The sequence below is a fragment of the Varanus komodoensis genome, unplaced genomic scaffold, assembly GCF_004798865.1.
Source record: "Varanus komodoensis strain SLA01 unplaced genomic scaffold, ASM479886v1 scaffold32, whole genome shotgun sequence".
Classification (NCBI taxonomy): domain Eukaryota; kingdom Metazoa; phylum Chordata; class Lepidosauria; order Squamata; family Varanidae; genus Varanus; species Varanus komodoensis.
In genome coordinates, this window is record NW_025335798.1 from 6,993,041 (window position 1) to 7,014,890 (window position 21,850).

The 21,850-nt window shown below is 42.0% G+C and overlaps 1 protein-coding gene across 1 annotated transcript in view; it reads right to left on the bottom strand.

Moving 5' to 3' along the window:
• The window catches only part of CNTNAP5 (contactin associated protein family member 5), a 314,549-nt gene that overhangs the window by 172,974 nt on the left and 119,725 nt on the right, over positions 1–21,850 (bottom strand). Inside the window, exons 8-10 of the mRNA XM_044438476.1 lie at positions 16,685–16,949; positions 14,254–14,403; positions 5,773–5,944 (exon numbers count right to left, since the gene is read on the bottom strand). Of these exons, the coding sequence (XP_044294411.1) occupies positions 5,773–5,944; positions 14,254–14,403; positions 16,685–16,949 (587 nt within the window). The remainder of the gene's footprint in view (positions 1–5,772; positions 5,945–14,253; positions 14,404–16,684; positions 16,950–21,850) is intronic.

Sequence of the window (21,850 nt, forward strand, 5' to 3'; positions counted from 1 at the left end):
AGAACAAGCCTGGAGATTAGTATGTTATAGTCAAGAATTAGACAAAAAAAGAGAGATTCGTTCAAGGCATTGAATATACTTAATGAATGCTAGAAAGTTAGGAGATTATTAACAAGTTTTTGCCTTTAAAATCCTACCCAAATACATCCTATTTTCCTATATTATCATATGTTTTACCATTTCTCTTTTGCACTGCTATCTTGGTTTGACTGTGAAGCTAAGCTCTAGCTGGCCTGAGGTCAAAAAGAGGTCAAGCATTGAGGCAAAGTAGAGTGAGAAAAGCACTTGGGATCACCAAGCTTCTTCAACCCACACTGGTCCCTCCATCTATCACTGTGCCAGGTGGGAATAACCATAAGTAATCTGAAGCTTTTGCTAAATGTGTGGCTGAATTATGTAATTTTTAAAGGGCTCTTCCTGCAAGATTAACACATTTCATTTTAGTTCTTCCAGACTTCAGAATTGGCACCTAACTTCTGCAATGGAAGAACCATCCATGTTGACGTGCCCTCAGCATTTGAGCTGATCATATCCCAGTGGGACAATTTAGTTGTAACACTTCAACTTAACAGCTTTCTTTTCAGTCCTGTTAATTAGCTATAGTCTAAGAGAAGCTGTGAAAAGATTGCATGGGGATGTGATGTGAAAGAAGACTGCAACATGCCTAATGTTGTACAGTGCTTCCTACCTTCCTCAGTCAGAAGAGAACCAGATCAGGACTGCTAATTTTGCAGTATGGAGTGATGTCACTTCAGAATCTCAACTGAGTCACACTCCCGTGTCTCATTTTAAGAGCTACTTGAAATTACTGCCCAAGAGAAACAGGATGCAGATATGCTTGTTTTTCCCTTCTAAAAATATCCCTTCCCCATTTGTGTCCCATACTTGTGGCACCAAGTATGCAAAGTATATCACAAAGCTGAAGAGGCAAAAGATGGGTTTTGGTGATGCTATGACTCAGGAACTCATTGGAGAAGACCCTAATTCTGGGAATGATAGATGACAAAAGGAGAAGGGGACGGCAGAGGATGAGGTGGCTGGATGGAGTCATTGGGGTGGTGAGTGTGGGCTTGGGTGGCCCCTGGGGGATGGTGGAGGACAAGAGAGCCTAGAGGAACGTTGTCCATGGGGTCACGATGGGTCAGGTGTGACTTTGCGACTAACAACATGTCTCAGGTGCTGATGGTGTCAGGAGTGGTGATTTCATGCACTCTTGAAAGATTTAAAAAAATAATATGTAAGTGAATGGCCCAGTAATCAAGAGGCAGGAGCCAATGGTAAAGGGATGGTTCTAAGGCCCAGTAAAGGGAAAAATCTGGAAACATCATGGAGATCCACCCTGTTGACCTGCTGCGTATTGATGCAAAATATGTGAATGCATAATAAAATGTTGCAGCAAATCTTCCACTATCAAGAACAGAATTTGGGGGTTCACAGGGTGGAACTGGGGGTGAGTTTTCAGGAAGGGGTAGAAGAAAGAAAGTATTTCTTCCTTCCCACCTCCTAACACCTTCCCACAGTATGCCAAACAGCTTAGGTTTGGGCTGGCTGTCAGCTCTGAAGCAATAGTAGTATTAATATACTGAAAGTGGGGAAGAATATTCCTGTTCTGAAGGAACTTACAGTGTAAAAGAGAGAATGAGAACAACAGAAGATGAGTGGGTGTAGGAACAGGGCCCACTTCTCCAAGCTCTCCAAGTCTCTGACAGAAGAAGAGGCAAGGTTGGAATGATTGACTGAAATGTCAAGACTAGCATGTCTTGAGCTAAGCCAAGTAGCTGGTGAGGATCAGACCACCTCTGTTTCCGAGGCAGACCTGTTGAACAGGCAAGATCAGAGAGGCAGGAATGAAACATAATCAGCCCACCATCCAATGTCTGATCATGACAGCTGACCAAGTGAGTAATGTCCGACATTTCCACTGTCTGACCCACAAGCACCTCCATCCTGAGGATGGAGATAACTCCATTTGGTTGAGAAGAGAGCAGAGGATTCGGTCAGTTTTGGCATCAGCAGTAATCTGCTTCGTAGCTGACTTCCTAACTTAACTGTTTATTTTGCTAATGGCCTCTGCACTGCTCCTTTTGTATCACAAAGCCAGCCTGGCTGGCTGCTTTAACATAATAAAGACATAAAGATTATCATTAGAAATCTCTTGTCTTGATCTGCTTGGAAATAGAAAGACCAGCCTGGAACAGAGGGAAAGTCTAGGTGCCAAAGGAAAGTATAACGGAAATCACAATTACATTCTTGGTTGCACAGCTGGGGGATTTTTAAAAAGTTTATTCTATTCTTAATCCTGCAGGAAGGATGATCTAGATTTTGCCAACCATGTTAACACACATTTTTTTCCTGTCTGCATTCTGTGATCTTTCTATTTAATAGCAATGAAAGTAGAGTAAGGAAAATACTAAAACATCCCTGAGTGATAATTTGCTCTTACGTGATTCCACCTAATTTTCTACAGAGGCTGTGATGAACATGTCCATCACCCAGTAATCCACCAGACCCCTTTGGAACTTCCAAAATTGCTTTTGTAAACTTAGTGGCTCTGCATAGAACTTTTGCTTCTTTAGATATTCATTACATGTTAATCATAGTAATCCATGTGCTGGGGAAAGCTTCACTGCCCTTATTGTGGTTTCTGGTAGGAAACAAAGACCAAAAAATGGTCTCCACTGAAAGTGCTGGAACATTCTATCCATCCATTTTAACTGGACAGTAGCAATAGCACCAAGTTTTACTGCTGAAGAATTTCAGGAAAGTTAGAATGCATTTTAAGAGGTTTCCAGTGGTAAATAATAGGAATTATTTCCAAAGAGGTTGGCATGACACATACGAATTTCAGAATAGATGTGAAACTGAAATACTGAATGCCTGATTCTAGGGGTGAGTTCTCTCATTACATTAATTATGTGGTGAATGACTCGAGGTGTATTCATGTGGAATCTTTTTGTACACTTCTGGTTCAGTGCTTTGATAGGAAACTGAGAGTCGAGAAAACAGGTACAGTGCTGCCGTGTGGTTTTCATGTCTCATTTCCTGGTGTAGATTTCAACATCACTGCTGTTCACTTTTTCAAGCAGCAAGGAAAGGTGAAGTGTCTGAGATACATCCCCTAGAGCTGAATGCAAATGCTTGAGGGATTGCACCTTTGCATATTCTGATTCAAACTGACCAGACCTGGACTAAGGGGAGAATCGGAATGCAGCCAGATATCAAATTAAGCACATTAAATGCAATCTACTCAGGTTGTGTGATACAACTCAGCTTTAAAAACATGCCACTGGATTAAAAAATAATAATAAAATAAAGTAAAATAAAATAAAATACATTTAAATGTATATTTTGAGAGAAAATGCATCTCTGAATATTATTTAACTCAGTATGTGCACACAACCTTTTGTGCAGGCCTTTTAATATATCTGATTCAGGTCAAAACAGAATAATGTACATGTAAGATGAACTGATAATATACTGATGCATCTGCCCCTAAAGGGAAAGTATGCATGATTCAGCTTCAGAGGACTGGAAGAAGTAAGGGTCATGTGATCAGCACCAGGCAATCATACTTTAAGAGCTGAATTTCAGCAAGGTCTTTGTAATTTTTGGGAAGAGGGGCAGGTGCAACATGAGATGCACAGAGCTCCTTCAACAGTTAACTGAAGAATGCAGCACATGCAACCTTAAAATAAAAATCTTTGTGCATTAATTCACAAGAGGAAAAGAAACATGTATGTGTGTGCTTTTAAAAGGTGCACCAAAGTGGAAGGGAATTGGGTGCTTCTGTAATATGGGGAGGTGCCTGGCAGAAAGGTGGAGATTATCCTGCTTTTTGGTTTTTATGGCCTTTAAGAACCCTTCCTTGAGAAACCCCCCAAAGATTCCAGGCTTTCTTCAGCAAGTTTGCTTATCACTAGTTAAATTAATTGAATTAATACCCCAGCTCAGATCTTTAATAAAGCAGTGTCCTAGTTTATACTAATTACTTTCCCTTTTCCTCTTTCTAGAGTATGGGGACAGCCACTTTATAGAAACAAAGTTTCATTACCCAGCTCTGAAAACTCTCTTCAAACTCTCTCCTGATGCTTACATTCATTGTCAAACAAGAAATTAACTGGGAATTCAGCTCTCAAGCTTAAAATGGGGCAGGGGGAGTCAGTTCTGATATTTCAGGATCTATTGCATGAGATGATTTCAAGGCACAGATTTAGATGACAGATTCCTCTCCAACTTTCACTTGAAAAGATCTTTAAGCCTCTTTAAGGGTACAAATCAATCCTGTTGGGAGTTGTAGGCTTTTTTGGGAGGAAGGGAGTCTTAACATGTATAGGATTCTGTCATAACCCATTATTTAGATTTATATCTCAGAAATAATGTGAACTGGTGAATAAGGCCACAAAAGTTCCTAGTTCATGGATATCTACTAGTCCGCTACCCCTCACTTCTCTGCCTTATAGAATAATCCTGCAACTCTTAGTCAGCTTTCAGGGGCCGTGGATGGTTGCAGATCTCCACCTCCTCAATGGTAGACAGAACCATGACCTTGGAGAAGACCCAAGTAGATCCCCCTCACAGCTGTTATGGAAAGCCTCTCACTTCTGACCTCAGGATGGACTAGAACAAATAAGGATGAGTGTCCTGAAAGGTGGGGAAGGAGAGTCTCTGGATCTACCGACCCAGCAGCCTCTTGGCTCCTGTCCTTTCCTTAGCAGAGATGGAGGGCTAGATGGGCTCAGAGGTCTACCTACCTTAAAAGCCAATTGCAGAGAACTCAGAGGCAAAAAAATAGCCCCCAACATTTCTTTCACCCCACTAGTAAGTATGCATGTCTGGGAATTTAATTGCTCCTCGCAATTCATGTAGACATGTCCTGTTTCTAATCCCAAGTGTGAGTGGGAACTCTTTTATCTGCACTTCAAAACCAAGCTAAGCCCAACCTAAGAATTTTCATGCTTTAGTTACTAAGGGGGTAGGTGTGCACTTTGAGAAAGTACAGACAGAAATTCTTACTTTCCCCATTAGAAAGAGCTAGAAAACAGGTCAAAACTGAAAAGAGGAATGAGCTGAAGTGATCATGGAAGTGATTTTTTGATATTTTAGGTGAGCTAGAAAATAATTGGTTCTCCCATCGAAAGCCTGACATGCACGGAATATTTGGAGTGCTCTCACAGAGTGCTCTGCCATCTAGGATGATGTAGGATTTAGTCTAGGATTAATAACTTGTGACCTAAAAAAATAAGAACCAAGCTTCCTAAAGCTGCTACTTAGACACACGACAGCAACTCTTCCTCACAACCAGCACTGAGCAGAGTTGTCATTTACAATCCTTGAGGAACAAGCAAAGGTGAGCTCTAGTTCTGTTATGGTTCACTAGAGTATGCAGCCATAAACAATCAATTTAAACAAAAGAATCCATGCATTAAGGAGATGACATAGTTTGATGATTCAAACATCTCCTTTTTCTGCCTATCCCTTTAAAACTTCAAAGTGGTCAGATGTAGTTTGGCTATTATATTTAATCAGTGGAAAAATCTTCACTTGATTGAATTTGCATACTTTGTCTCCCACAAACTGACATGGAGAGAAAGAAAGCGCCTCACAAAACTTCCCTCCTCCTGGATCGGCAGCATGAGATCTCTTATTAGCAACTCTGTTCTGTCTAATATCAATAATGTTGCTGGATTAGAATTCTCAGTCCTAGGAAACTGTAGCTATAAGTGACTTGGCTGAAAGAAAACAAAACACAAGAAAAGAAGAAAGAATAATTACCTGTCTTTGATGCCACAAAGATCAATGCGCAAATCACTAAAATTCCCTAGGGATCCTTGCTGAACTAAAACGAGGTCCTTGGGCTGGTTATCAATAAAGATGAGTCTCATGCAGCCTTGAAAAGCCGTAATGGGATTTAAACATTTTGAATAGGTAAAATTGTCAGGGCACCCTGTGGGACAAAAGAAGGGAGAAAAGCATGAGATGAAGAATACTTATATGATAATGTATTTCCTTAGGTATTCACCACTGGAAGGTCTAATTATTCCTACTGTTTTCATTGCCTGTTTGATACGAGCATTGAGTTACAATTCTCCCTGTGTGTGTATATAAACAGGCAATAGTGATTAGATGCAGATACTTGGAAAAGTTCGATGCATTGTCTGTCATGAGCTCTCTTTCCTCACAATTGCTCTCCTTTTCCATTTCCAAAAGGCCATTATGAGAGCTGGAGAATGTGCCAAAGTCTAAGATCATCTAGCCTGGACAATTTGTCCAGCTATCCCTAAACTGTTCCAACTTTCCAGACATTTTAGGCTATATTTCCCTGCATTCCTGACCACTGGCCATGTTGGCTGAGGCCAATGGGAACTGAAGTCTAAAACCTCTGTAAGATTGGGGGATTGAGAAGGCTGTTCTCTACTGATTGACAGCGATTTTCCAGAATTTTAGGTGGAGAAAAGTAGATCCTTGACAGTTTCAACAGTATTTGCCTTTGATGGAACTTCAGACCTTCAACCTGCAAAATACTTATTTATTTCTACCACTGAGCCTAACTGAAATGCATATAAATTATATGAGAACCATACCCTGCCATGGCATCTTTCTTTGAGTCTTTAAGGATGGCATACCCCACCCTAAAAATATAGGAACAATGGAATATATATAAAACTGGTGGCTCCCAGCTGACTGCTAGTTTACCTGAAACAAAGCTTCTGAACGAAGTCCTACATCTTATATTATCATGAGTCTAGTACTATTCTAGGCACTCTCTAAGCCCTAGAGACAGTATTACTGGACCATGCTGACATTCACTCATTATTAGAGGGTATTTATTTATTTATTTATATCCCACCTTTTTTCCTTTCAGGAAACTCAAGGCAGCTTATATCATTCTCCTGCTGCTCTCAATTTTTCCCCCACAGCAAGAACCCTGAAAGGTAGTTTGAGTTGAGACTCTGCCACTGGCCCAGAGTCACCCAGTCACTCCATGCTTGAACAGGGACCAGAACCCAGATCACTCAGGTCCCAGTCCCACCCTCTTAATCACTACACCCCACTGGCTCTGCTGTTCGTATGATCCCTAGTAGTTCTTTGTATGCAATCCGCATAGTCCTAGTCATGGTCTGAATTAGAGCAAACACCTTCGCTGTTTAGCAATAGAGGTAAAACAAGTCCTTATCCTGTTCTACTTGAATAGGCAAGAGGGTATAAATCAGCAGCAGTCATGCTTTGTCTCAATCAGATACATTCCAAGTTTCAGGTTCCAAACAGGACATGGAAAGGGTGAAATGCATGTTTTGGGAGGTTGTGAGTCAGAAGTACAATACAACAACTAAGTAGCTGATAGAAGTGGTGCTAATCAGTTGATGGTTTGACAGAAGCAGGGATACAACAAGAATTAGCCTTTGCCTCAAATGTCTTAAAATGCTCTGTTGCACCTGACTTTACAACTAGGAGCAACTAGCTAAACTGAATGCAGTCATGAATGGTGGCCCACTGACAACAGTAAACTTCCTGCTTTGCCAAGTGCTGCGAATGCAAAAAGAGCAGAATGTGGTACGACTACATTGGTGGGCTGAACAGGGCTTGGTGGGCTCAGAGATGGCGCAGGCCTGCTCTGCTCCAAATCCCAGAGCACATCAGCAAAAGTTAAGCATCTCTATGCCTGATACAGTTTACTGTTGTTATGAAGGGTACAGGCCATTCATAAAAATGGTAAAGCAACATCTGGAAGAAATTCAACCATTAGCTTCATGCCACCTGCTGACAAAGCATGCCCTAGAAATCCTATCCCACTTCTTCCCAGTATGGCATTTGGATTGGATTGAGTTCTATGCCAGTTTCCTGGAAGTTAGGTCAGCATCTGGGCTGAAGCTACTGTCATGTTTGGGGAGAACTGTAGAGAAGAAAAGAAAATGTCATGCAGTTGAAGTCCACACCCTGGATATAAACAAGGAGCACAGAGTAAACTCTCTTGAAATATCAGGGTGCAAAGTTCAGACCAAAACAAAGTCTTTAATACTACTACAGCCTGCAAGAAGGTACTGACTGAAATATCACATATAGTAGTCGGGCAGTCAGCAAAGACAAACAGTGTTAAATTGAGGGAAATGTTCACCCAACCTTCCAAGTGCAGTACCAAAGAATGGGGTCAAAATATACAGCTTGAATGATGTTTAAAACAAAACAAGCACAGAGAGAGACTGATATTGCAGTGATCAACATTATACACCTATGAGAAATGTTCCAGGTACTTGTTGAAAGCCCAGATTCCAAGATCCCAGATATTCCGTGTAAACCCACAGAAACCCCAACATACAGTTCTCCCTTGCTGATTATGCTTAGTTCTAGAAGAAAATAAAAATCAAGATTTCACCAAAAGAAAAAAAAGAAAAGAATTCAGAAAGCCTAGGAATTATGTTCCTCTTCCTTTTTTAAGGGTGCTTACAAGCTCAATTTAATGCACGTTTGGACAGCATCCCCCAGCCAGTCATGTAGGATTTATTTCTTCTAAGCATGCATAGTATTGTACCCTAAATTGCTTATTCCATTACTCTTGCTCTCCTTTCCCGGCTTTAATCGCGTGAGTTTTGAATGACATAAATACCTGTTAAACCTCTGCTGATTTCTTTTTAAAGAGATTTCAGTTACAAATTGGAAGCTAAGCCTATATATATATAATGCCAAGCCTTAAAGTTCAAAAATTCTTAACTTAGAATGCATATTTATTCTGAAGTGCATATATTAAACAATACTTTATATTTAATTATGGGTAAGCTGTTATAAATCCTATATTATATATCCTATATAAATCCTAACATAAAATTGTATATAACATAAAATCACAGCAGTTTTTGCTGGGAAGCTGCCTTCTCCAAGCAAGAAATATACAACAGACTTCCAGAGAAAAATATAATTTTGGAAATCAGCAGCTACAGCATCCAAGTAAAGAAATCCCCTCCCTCTGAAATACTAACATTTGACTGCTGTTACCAGGTCATTCCTCTGCATGACACCTTGTGGCCAAAAGATCCAGGCGCTTTTGGAAGAGGCATTGCTGTGCCTCATTCACACTTTAGTGGATGAGATATCCAGATATTGCCTTCAAGTTGAACTCCTCTTCTGTCTTACCATTCTTTCTTCCATCTTTTTCCTTACTACAGATAATTCAGTAAGGAAGGATGGATGGAAGAGATGAACAATACCTTCTGAATGTTCATGCTAGAATCCTTCCTTTCTGAAACACCCTCAGAAGCAGAGCTGTAGCGGTAACACCTGTGCACTGGCAGAAGCTTTCCAACACTTTTGCTCTCCCTGTGCCTCTTGCACCTCCCATCAGGAGCCCCAGGTCTCAGAAACATCACCAGCAGCCCAGGTGACAGAGCCTTCCAAATATCTAGAAGCAACATATGTAGAAGCACAGGAGCTACTAATGCCAATGAGGGCTCTCTGCTGCAACATGTTTGGGGGAATGTACATAGAACTATCAAGCAGCTCCCTATGTGCAGTACTCCTGATCTAGATCAAGTCTCCAGTGGCTTGTATATAACTATGTCAAATGGAGAGGGCCTGATGCATTTGTGGATGTAACTTGGCCCTCAGAAACATGAGGCAAGAACAGTTAAGCCATCTATCAGTTGAATATGCCCTTATAAGGGAAGTTGTCATTGGGAAGGTACTTCATGATTTGTCATGAAAGGGAGGGAAGAAGTGAATCAAGTGATGAGATGATCACAGTGAGAGTAGCTTAACAGAATACAGGAGTGTGTGTGAACCTTCAGTCATTAAGAGGGAAAATGTATAGGCTCCACTCTAGAAAATTCTTCCAAAGAGATGGGTGCATATGGATTTCAGGACCTGGTATGCTGTGACCAAACAGACAGTTGGAACAATCTGCTCTAAGAATGTTTTGGAATTAAGATTGCTGGGAGAAATATCAACAACCTCCGATATGCAGATGATACCACTCTCATGGCAGAAAGTGAAGAGGAACTAAAGAGCCTCTTGATGCAGGTGAAGGAGGAGAGTGCAGAAGTTGGCTTGAAACTCAACATGAAGAAAACTAAGATCATGGTATCCGTTCCTCTCACTTCCTGGCAAATAGATGGGAAAGAAATGGAGGTAGTGACAGATTTTATTTTCCTGGGCTCCAAGATCACTGCAGATGGTGACTGCAGCCAAGAAATTAAAAGATGCTTGTTCCTTGGGAAGAAAGCTATGGTAAATCTAGACAGCATACTAAAAAGCAGAGACATAACCCTGCTGACAAAAGTGCGTATAGTCAAGGCTATGGTTTTCCCAGTTGCAATGTATGGCTGTGAAAGCTGGACCATAAGAAAGGCTGAGCACTGAAGAATTGAGGCCTTTGAATTGTGGTGCTGGAGGAGACTCCTGCGAGTCCCTTGGACTGCAAGGCGATCAAACCAGTCAGTCCTAGAGGAGATCAACCCTGTCTGCTCTTTAGAAGACCAGATCCTGAAGATGAAACTCAAATACTTTGGCCACCTAATGAGAAGGAAGGACTCACTGGAGAAGAGCCTAATGCTGGGAACAATTGATGGCAAAAGAAGAAGGGGACGGCAGAGAATGAGGTGGCTAGATGGAGTCACTGAAGCAGTCAGCGTGAACTTAGGAGGACTCTGGGAGATGGAGGAGGACAGGAAGGCCTGGAGGAATGTTGTCCATGGGGTCACGAAGGGTCAGACGCGACTTCACAACTAACAACAAAGAGAACAAAACCTGTTGGAACTGAACATCAGGACATTTGGAGTAAGCACCACTAAGTGGATGGCATCCAGCTCTATTTCTCTGTGAAATCTGAACTGGTACCTGGATGCAACAATGGGGGCTAATAAGGAGGAGCAGGCATATAGTTGGGGTGGGATAGAGCCTGGATCCATTTTCAACACAGTAGGTTCAATGGGACCACTACCAGCTTTAGTTGGTGTTTGAACTATGGCAGTTCATGGACAGGTATAACCTATCAATAGTGGTCCACATGTTGTAACCCCCCTCATAATCAAGCACGTAGCCAGGGCATGGCTCATCACGAGTAGCACGTAGCCAGGGCATAGCTCATCACGAGTATCAGGGTGTCCTGTTCGCATGAGAACAAGTACACGAACACGGATGTGCACGCTACGCAAAGCTGACGACAAAGCAGGCTACGCTCCAGCATTACCAGGATCACCGCAGACGTTATGCCCTTGTACCCACGCTTGCTTGCTTTTGCATGATAAATGTGCAAAATGTGCTCTCCCCTATTGTTTCTCTGTTGTTCCCCTATTGTTCGCTGTCATTCAAGCATAAGTGTAAAAGAGTATAAAAATCAAATGTCTCTCCTCTGCCTGCGACCACACTCTCACGAGTGCATGGTCCCTGCCGGCAGGTAAAATAAATCCCTCTCGATAATTCCAACCAGTCTCTGGTCTCGTCCGTAAAATCGCGCCATACAACACCACATATGGTGGTATCCTCACAGTTAGACTATTTTAATACAGTCAGTGTGGATCTGCCCTTTGGTGTAGAATGCAGCACTGGGATGCCCAGCTTTGCCCATGTAAGACCTGTGTTAAAACAACTTCACTGGCTGTTACTGAGCCATGCTCAAGGTTATGGCACTGTTGTACACAACCTTAAACAGCTTAGGACCAGGACACCTAGTGGTCACTTTCCCTTACATATACCCAACAAGCTGTTAAGATCATCAGAGGATGATCTCTGGGCTATCCCAAGATTATCGGAATGTTGCCATGTGTACCCACATGGTGAGTCTTCTTAGTGGTGGTGCCCAGACTGTGGTGAAGGTAAGAAACTCCCTAACTCCATTTGGGAGGTGGAAAATCTAGTATCCTGAAAATGCACCTGTTCACTCAGGCTCTTTCTGGCTTGCAGTTAAATTAACCATGCAGTTTTATGTTACCGCTCCTGTGTTACTCTGTATTATTACTATAATTGTGTCATGTTGTACTGTTTTTAAAAATTGTATTCTATGGAATTTTGGGGGGATTTAAAAACACTTTGCAGTATATAAATAGAATAGATAAACAATGAACTTTGGTACATCTTTATTCCTCATAGTGGTAATCTGTACTGTCAAAGGTAAGGGTCCCAGGCACCTGTTGACTGGTGTGCAAATGGCACACAAGCATTGTGAGCACACGTACCTCATACATTGAAAGCACAGTTCCCTGCAAAGAGCTATTTGATAAATGTGTCACAATCAGCAGAATAATCTGCATACCAAAACGTGGTGCTTCTTTTCTTTCTATTCAAACTTTGTTGAATCTGAGTAACAGCTGTGGGCCAAAAGAGATGCTTGGTGTAATCGAAAGGCAGTCAGGTTCCATTAATGTACAAATCCATGGGCAAAACAAATTAAAAGCTGGTGTGCATTTAGGGGTTGGATGGGGCTGTGACTGAAAAATAATTTTAAAAAGTAAGAGCACCTGTCTATAAACTGAAACAGTGCATTCAGCTTTTGAGCAATAGGTACAGTTCTGGTCATCCCACCCCTGAAAGTACATAGTAAAAATATCAACATTTCCAACTGTGATTTGAGAACCAACTGAGAGACTAAAAATATTAGCCACATCTAAAATTTAAAGCACTTTAGTATTTAACAAATGTAGTGCAGCATGAGCTTTTGTAGGCCACCTCCCCACACACTCATTGTCAGGTGCAAGAAGTGATCTGGAAAGCAGAGGACAAAGGAAGACAGCTTGCAGTTCTAAAAATTGCCATAAAAGGATGCTTTGATGCTCTTGTTACAACAGACCAAGGTCCAATGGTAATTGTTTGCATGGTTTTCTTTGTTAAAAGAAGAGACATGGGGCTTGGGCAAGGATAGGAATGTTCAGAATTGGGAGCACAGCATGGTGGGAAGAGAGATGGAATTGCCAGCAGGCATCGCCCACTTCAGCCATCCACCCCACAGCCATTCTTTGGAAGAAAGCTATGCTGATTGCCAAGGTTTCCCTTCCCTGTCCTTCCACTCCATTCTCCTGATTCTGATTGGGATCCCCAAACCAATGTCATTTAGTAAATGCAAAACAAGCACACCATTGCTCATTATGTATTTGTGCCTTGGTACAAAAAAGGGGTATCCTTAAAGGTGGCTTGCCTGAGAAATGCAAGAGGTGATCCACTGATCTGCTCAAAATTCAGGTGGGAAAGGAAATTGTAAAGCAGAAAGTGGAGAGATTTTTCTGCCCTGCCTTCCATGCCCATCTGGTATGATTTGGTTTGGTTTTCATTGTCTTCCCCTTATAGGAGAAAAAGGAAAGCCTGGGAAGACAACTGCTATGTCCATAAAGCTCTTGAGATATAGAACCAGACTTTCTCAGAGTCTCCCTACCCAATGTCTTCCTCAAATGAGGTGTGTGAAGGGTCTGAAAAGTCTGGCATTGCTAGTGTAACCTTGGACCGGCTGAGGAGAACATGCTGTGCTCAGGTCTTCTTAGCCACAATAACTCCCTTCCTGTGGATCTAGAGATGATCACTGTGCAGCAGCATCTGCTGCTAGGGAAAGCCCCATGCAACATGCATCCTTCATCCAAGACTCGCCCCGGAATTTGGAGGGAGGGAGGAGATTGGCAAAGAGAGGAGATCTGTTCATCAAAGGTTTGTCCTACCTTGCTTAACCCTCTCCACATTTTCCACCTTCTTCATCCATATGTGTCCTCAAAGATTTGGAAACCAGATAGAAAAATTGATTCAATGAAATAAAGAGTACATATTCTCTTCTGTTCTTCCTCTTCCTCAGGAAATCCTCAGAGTGGTTTGAAAATCCTTCTCTGGATTGAGTGCAATCCAGAGAAATTTTTTATGATAATGTAACACTAAAAGCAATGAAATATAGGCACGACTCTTCAATTCTCTACTACTGACTTCAAATGAGGTTTGATATGTCAAGGGATAATCTATTCTAAAATTTTCTCTTGTTCCTCAACCCTGCCATCTCCCTATTTGTTTCAACCTCACCAGACTGTATACAAAATCAACACATTTTTGTGTTATGCACAGGCACGGAGGCGGGCAATATTTTGTTTTTCCATATATTGCAACTGCATACATCCTTATATATTTTGACAGTTAAAACCCCAAAGCATTTTGTTTCCTAGTCTGTAAGGAGGCAATGCAATATAAATGTTTACCAACAGTGCATTAAAAAAAGAGCATGGTAGTTTATTTAAATGCAACAACAACAAACTCGCCTGCTTGTGTTTAACCATTGCTACTTCGGAGTGAACAACTTACCTCCAAAGTAGTAGCTGTGTCCTGAATAAATCTGTGAAACAGTGGTGGCGTGGACAGCAGATGCCACATCGTTATCTAGAGTTAGGGTAATGCGATGTCTCCTTGCATTGATGTTCACTGAGTGCCACAGGCCATCATATAGATTGCTGCCTGGGAAACAAACACGGGGCATGAAACAGATGAACCAATCATGGGGGACAAGAAGGAAGGGGGGATGCTTGTGAATAATTATTGCTCTTTGAGGAATAACACAACTGTCGGGCAGGTGATGCCAAAAGGGAAATGCACAACAGGTATAAACAACTTAAGATCGATTAAACTTGGTCCCTGAGCTGGTGCTCACATGGAGCTTCTGAGTATGCATAGTTCCCCATCCATTCCAGTGGATCCCCATTAAACTAAGTGGAGAAGCTCTTGATGTGGAGGCTTATTATGGGACACTGAAGGTCCTTGTGTTCTCCCTTCTTGGCACCAAGAAATTGCTGGATTTGAAGTGTGCTATTTCTCAGTCTGTAGGCAAGAGAAAATGTGTGCAATTATCTTTTCTACAAGTCATTTTGCACACCATGATGTATGCCTATTTTTGTCACTCACAGAAATCTAATCTGACATGGAGCTATCCAGATCTGAGCATAACATATATGGCTTAAAGGTTTTGAGGAGGAGGTTTGTCTTGGAATGTGAACATCATGAACCTTCATCGCATCTGTGCCTTGAAACGCATCTGATTTATTTGGCACATCAATCCTAATCTAAGTAGTACCTTTTTTATAGGTGGCAAACTGATTTCAATTGATTTCCAAGTGAAATTCTTAACGGTTTTATAGCTGAGACACATGTATGAAAGAGAGGAAGAGGAAGAATGGAGAGAATTTCAGTTTTCTGAATGTGTATGGTTTAGCAGGAAAAACTACTTGCCAAGCAATCGTGAAAATCAAAACGATTTCCCTGCTTTTGAAGGAAGTGAAGGATACACACCACTGTTCAGTCAGGGATCTGTGGAGCTCCTGAAATAAGCCCAGAAGGCATTGCTCAGAAAGTTCCTGAAGCCCATCAGAAGTTGCCAGGGTGCAAAGTGATGGGCACTGAATTTGTGTGGCTTTCCTTTGGTTTGTTCTCTGATCCTGATATACTTCAGTCTAGGAGTCAGCAGGTGCCCTGCTTCACAAAAGAGACATTCTTCTGCTTTAAACTCTAGCAGAGAGCATGTGTCTATTTGAAGGTGTCCTATTTGATGGGCTGTCCAAACTAAGTCTGATTTAAAGTCAAAGAACCATAAGGTGGAAGAGTGGCAAGAGCCCTAAATTGCCCATCCACAGCTGACACCAGGGGCAACAGACTGACCAGGAATTTGGCTCCCCTAGCCCAGGGGTCTCCAACTCAACTTACCTGGGGGCCGCTGGAAGTAGAGTCTGGGTGAGGCTGGGCCGCATCAAGTATTCCACCACCGTGGTGGGGGTGGGCCGCTCATCCCGTGGCCGGCCCGGGTGCCGCAGGCGCTTTGAGGGCCGCAGGGCCCCTTCCCCGTGCCCCGCCCGTCCTGGCAATTGGCCTACGGGCCGCGAGTTTGAGACCCCTGCCCTAGCCATTCTTTTCCACTCTGCTGAGAAGCACTGTATCTCTATATAAATTTTAGCAATCATTTCTAAATTTTCACCTATAAATACATATTTGCATCTGCAAATATTATGGAAATTGTTATTATCTTTTGGGTTGTATTTTTGTGATGCAATTCACTCCCCTTTTTTTTTTCTTTTTGGTAATGCATAAGCTGATACCTTCCTTCAGGACTGTCTAATTCCTTGCCCATGGCTTTTGACTCAGTACAGACTTCTGTTCTGACCCAGCCCCAAGAGAGCCTGGGAATCCCTGAGTTTAACTGGCCCAAACATAGACAGAGTGAGTCTGCTCAAATATAAGAAAAGTGAAAACTAAACTAAAATATTATTCTGGGTAGGACTGCAGTCAAAGAGTTTTGTGGCCCCCCAAAGGGAGTATCCTTGGTCACATGAATTACTTTCTTTAATGCAACTTGATTGAAATGCTTGACCTATAATAAGTGTTCTGGGTGTCACAGAACTATTTTGGCATTTTGCCTCAACAGAAAATCATGGTTGTTCCTCCAGCATGTAGCAGTTTAGCATTGTTGTTTTGTGCAAGTTGTCTTTCAAATTGGCATCCAGTGACCTTCAGAGTAATATCAAGCCAAGGGCTTGTTGTCATATCAACCACAAAGCAGCATATTGCTACGATTTTCCCTCTCACTAGATCGGGAAGAGACGGAAAGATGCTTCCTCCCAGCTTGGGCTCTCCAATTATGCATACCCTTTAAACAAAGCATACCATGCCTGTGCTATGGTTCAGGACCTCATTTTATAACAATGGAGACATGGAAGAGAGAGGGGAAAGATAATATTTCTGGTGGACATACCTGCACTGATGGCCACATATTTTTCTGCTGCCTTCTGGATGATGAGTGTGATCCTGCCATGCTGGAGGTATAACAGGAGTGAGCCAGAATTTTCTGACAGCTCGGTGGATAGGAGCAGACCATCCTTGTTCCATGTTCGAAATTGGAAGCTGACTGACAGACCGTCAAGCTGGGGAGTGCCTGGTAACAGCAGGTAACTGCTGTTGGAGCTGTCGAAGGTAATAGGTGTGATCTGTGGCTCTGAGCAAGCAAAAGTCACATTGCCCTGGAAAGTAATACAAAACTTTTATTTATTTGGGCGTGGGGGGCAGGGACAAAAAAATATAACGATCAAGCTAGTTCTCTGTTCTGCTTCTCTGAACACCCTGCCTTCATCACAATGGCGGGATATAATGTAATGCATCTTTCAAATATGTCTGTAGGTATTTGTACAATATAAGCAGAAGGAGGATGCTTCTTAGTTGGTAAACACTAGTCTCTTGCTGAGATGCTCAGTTTCCAGTAAATCCAAGAATGAGTGTTTTGCTGCTGCCTTAAACAGGAACACTTTTAATTTTACACATTTTTCCTCTGAGCCAAGGAAATACATGCAGTGTGCTGCTGGAAAATAGTTTAGGTTTCTGGAGTAGAGATGGATGAGAACTCATATCACTTCATTTTTACCAGGATTTAATCTGTTAGTACCTTCAGGGCCAAACATAGGCAGAGTCAATCTGTGGTCAAAGTCCATATATTTCCAAGTTTGGAAAGTAATCGAGCTCAACATGTGTACATTTGAAAAATGTGCTTGAAAAGAGTGTTTGCAAAAGGAATGTCCATGAATAGAGATATGTGAAGAATCCATTTTGGGAATAGGAATCTGTCAGATTTCTTGGGTTTGGTTTCCCAGACTCTGGTCCAATTTCTCATGGGCATGAATCCAACTTTCTGGTCAATGTGCCAAACATTAATGCAGATACCACCAGAAAGGAAGTCCATGTGGACAATGCACAAGGGATGTACCTCCTCCACGCATAGGACTTGCAACCTTTGGTTGTGCTGAAGATGTTTTATTTATTTATTTATTTATTTATTTATTTATTTATTTATTTATTTATTTATTTATAGGATTTGTATGCCGTCCAATTACTAACATTTCTGGACGGGTAACAGCATAAATAAATTGATGACCCACTCTGGCTGCAAATTAATAAAATACAATAATAAAATTAGATATTAAATCATATTAAATATTGATTAAATAAAAAGGTCTTAACCTGGCGCCGAAAAACATATAATGATGGTGCCAGGTGGACCTCTCTGGGGAGCGCATTCCATAGATGTTGCAGAAGAAGGTTGCCCATTGGCACACCTGGAGTTCTGAGAGCATTCATGGACTTTGTCTCAACTCAGCTTGCTTCCTAAGCAATGGCCAAGCACAAGAAAAAGTCTGACAAACAGAAAAGGGCCAGATTCCAGGGATGATCATCGTAACCCCGCATATAAATACACTTTAATCAATAAGACAAGCATGTGCATATTTTGCTATTATTACATGGCACTGATATCCCACCTTCTTCCTCCTGCGAGAATCCCAGATGGTTTACCTAGTTCTCCTCTACTCCGTTATCCTCACAGGAGCACCCTGCAAGGTAGGTTTGGCTGGGAGTGAGCTTCATGGCCAAGTGGGGACCAAAACCAAAATTTTCCAGATCCCTAGATCATCCCTGCAATTATTACCCCACACTGGATCTCAAGAGAGCCATTCAATTTCATATAACAGACAAACATTTGAGCAAAGAAAATGCAGGCAGGCAAATCCGCAATGGGGTGGCATTCCCTCAGGCATCCCAGTGGGAGCTGTTTAGGGACAATTGGCAGCCAGGGCAGTTCTTTCATGAGCAGCCCTGTCTTGGACAGAATGTGCATTCTGCAAGGCCACTGAGTTTAAGGGGGAAGGATAGTCAGAGCATTATGCAGACACATCCACAATGTGCTCACAAACTCCTTCGTTGGACTGGGATGAAAATGCTCTCCACTGATCTTCCATGGCTTCCACTCCAAAAGCTTCCTTCTAAAGGAGACTGGTTCCTGGAGACATTGACTATAGTAGGGCAGATCCTGCCATGTATTTTCAAGCTAAATCATTTCCAGAGCACTTCTATTGAAGTGAGTGGAGTACCTCTGGAGGTTTCAGCCTAACTCTTGATATCAACATCATTTCAGATCTAAATGCTTTCTTGCATGGGAGCTGGAGTCCCACTCTCTTTGTTCTTGGTAATTCCACTGTAGTTCATTCAACCAAGTCATATAACAAGCAATTAACAATAGAGGAGGAGACACGCATTCACGTCTCTTTCAAAGATGTACAGGGTGTTGGGGAGGGGAGAGCTGTAACCCGCTTGCTTTTGAAGCAAGGCATTTTGTGAGATAGCAAGTGAAATCTGATAAACCCATTCAAGTAAAAGGCTTTCTCTGTGGTACAGCTTCTCATTATCAGGGATATCTCATTCTAACAGGATCATTAGAATGAACAAAAGATGACTGATGCATTGGCAATTATATGGCGCTTGGGGATTCCCTGATTTGAAAGGCTAGGACAAGATGATGGAATGGCTTCTTATCACTTTCAATAACTGTTTTAAAAATTTGGTTGACAGCAGAAATTAAACAAAGTTATGGAAAGGAATTGTGTTTGCTACTAAATGAAACAAAAGCTTCAATGGGATCTCTCTCTCAATCTCTCTCTCTCCATTACAAGACAAAGAATAGTGGAACACCAAACAGGTGCATTTCATTTAGTCTGTTGAATGGTTTCTTATCTGTAAAACCTTCAGAAGGATGAAAGCTGGAGAGTGAAATGGAAAAACTAAGCCCCAAAACACATACCCACATGGCTGCTTCCTTGTTTCAGCTGAAAAGAAGATGTCAGTGGCACTCTTTTACTTTAAACTAATCGCTTGCTGGCTAAGAGTCAGATAAGTTTGCTACATGCCACTGACTGAATGCAATGGCTGTTTAGTGGAAAGATACTCTTTTGTTCCAAAACATTCAACCTTGTAGAACATGAGATTCATTCCATATGTCAGAACAACTTGAACTCTGGTAAAGTTAATATAACAGATGAGCAGATCTCTCGGGTGGAGTGTTTTTTTTGGTGGTGGGGTATGGATGGGAGGAAACATTTTGATATATTGTGTTGGAATGCACAGCCTCAGAAAAGCTGAAAATTGCCTGGGCAGTGCTAGAACAGTCTTGGGGTGACCCCCAAGGAGCAAAGTCTTTTAACGGCCAATCTGACAGCTGTGCAACAGGGTGTCCATTATGGCATGGCACTCGTAATGCGTTGCATACAGTCAACTCACTTAACTTTTTGCTCCCTTTGGAACTGGAATGTTGCAGTTGGCTTCCTGTCGCTTCTCTGTGTTTGTTATAGAAGGTCTTAGGGCTAAGTCATTAACCACATTTGAATTGATCCATTAATTTACTATATTATTTTCTTAACATTTTCTACTAAATCTCTTTACGATGGGGACTGTCCCCAAGGTAGCTTGTAAAAATAAAACAATCCATTACAGTAGCAAAATAGCAAGTTTAATACAAAACAGCAAACCTAGCTAGAAGTTTTTCATACCAGCCTCTCACAGTCATAGGTGCGATCAAATATGAGAGAGCCACATGGTTAGGCCTGTCTTAGGGTCAGCCTTTGCTTTTGCCCGCTTCTTTATCTTATAGGATGCATGTGAATACATGCAGCACATAGACTGGCATGCTGCCATTTCCTGGGGGAGGAGAGTGAATAGCATTGTCACCTTGGATGTCAGCTCTGTGGGTGCAAAGTGAACTTCCAAAGGTGGAGGCACTTCTTCCACTGAGCTGGCCACTCACCCATTCATCCCACCCAGACAGAGCTTTCCTACCTACTTTTAGTAGTCTCTCAAAGTGAGAGATAAGCGGGCTCTCTGGAAAGCCAGGTAGGCCCAAATGCTTTACTTTGAAGGGTCTCCTTAAAGTGAGGCATCCTGGGTGAGGTGGCTAAGAAGAACACCAGTGCTGCTACAGCAAAGGAATCTCCAAGACCACTGTATCCAGAATGCATCACTTTAAGAAAAATCTCCTCTCAAAGTGTGTCGCAGTGGCAGAGGCAGGTGGAAGGGAAACAAGCTGGAGAAGAATGGGAGAGTAGAGTGCCATGAAGGGGTGGCAGTGATTGCAGAGTGGTAGGAAGGGGAAATGAGGAAGGGAAGAGATGGAGTGGTGGTAGTGGCAGCAATGGCATGTCCCGTCTTGCCCGAGGCTCAAAATACCAAGGGGTGGGCTTCAGAAGCACTGTCAGATGTTTCAGCCTTGTCTGTTCTGTAGTAAATTTAGTGTCCTTGGCCAACACTGCTAACTGCTTCACAGGTTCTGATATGAATCTCAGGGAAGTTGCCAGAATAGATTCTTCCACCCAAGAGTCCAATAAATGTATCTGTGCTTGGTCTTCCTTCTCACTGACTGTGATTTCCAGCTTTGTGTACTTACATAGCTATAAACAAGAAGGATGCAATTTTCTGGACATATATAGTGAAGTTGGCTGCTCTCATGAAGTTAAATTGATACGACGGTGGCCACTTGCCATGATGACAAGCCATCCTCTAGTTCACCAGACTTTTTACTAATTCAATAGATGAGATTTGCAGAACTGAAAGTCAAGACTACTTGAAAAATTAGATCAGGTATTGGCTTATCCCCAGTGTCTTCCCTGAAACAGTTGATATTACAGCTGAAACCACTTAAATTGAAAACCAAACTTTTTTCCCTGGCTGCAAAATAGGATAAGAAGTTCCTTGCCTCCAGAGGAAAAGCGGAAGATCAGACATGCCTAGCTGCTGAAAACTCCATCTAGTGCCTATCTGGCATTTGAGAACTCCATCGAGTCTAATATTTCCACTCTGATTAACGATTCCTTTAACAGGTCCTGAAATCTACTCCAAAGGGGCTTCTGCTGCTTTTATTACAATTTGAACTTTCTCAATTCAGACAATTAAAGGAAGATATTTAACATTTCCTTGGAAGATTCTGTCATGACCCTCACCCACTCAGGCAGGAGAACTGCCACTATCTATTTTCAGGAGTGACGAGGTAAGCAAGGGAATTGGCTTTGTTGCAAACAAATCGTTGCAGGAGCTCTCAAGGCTGAAACAA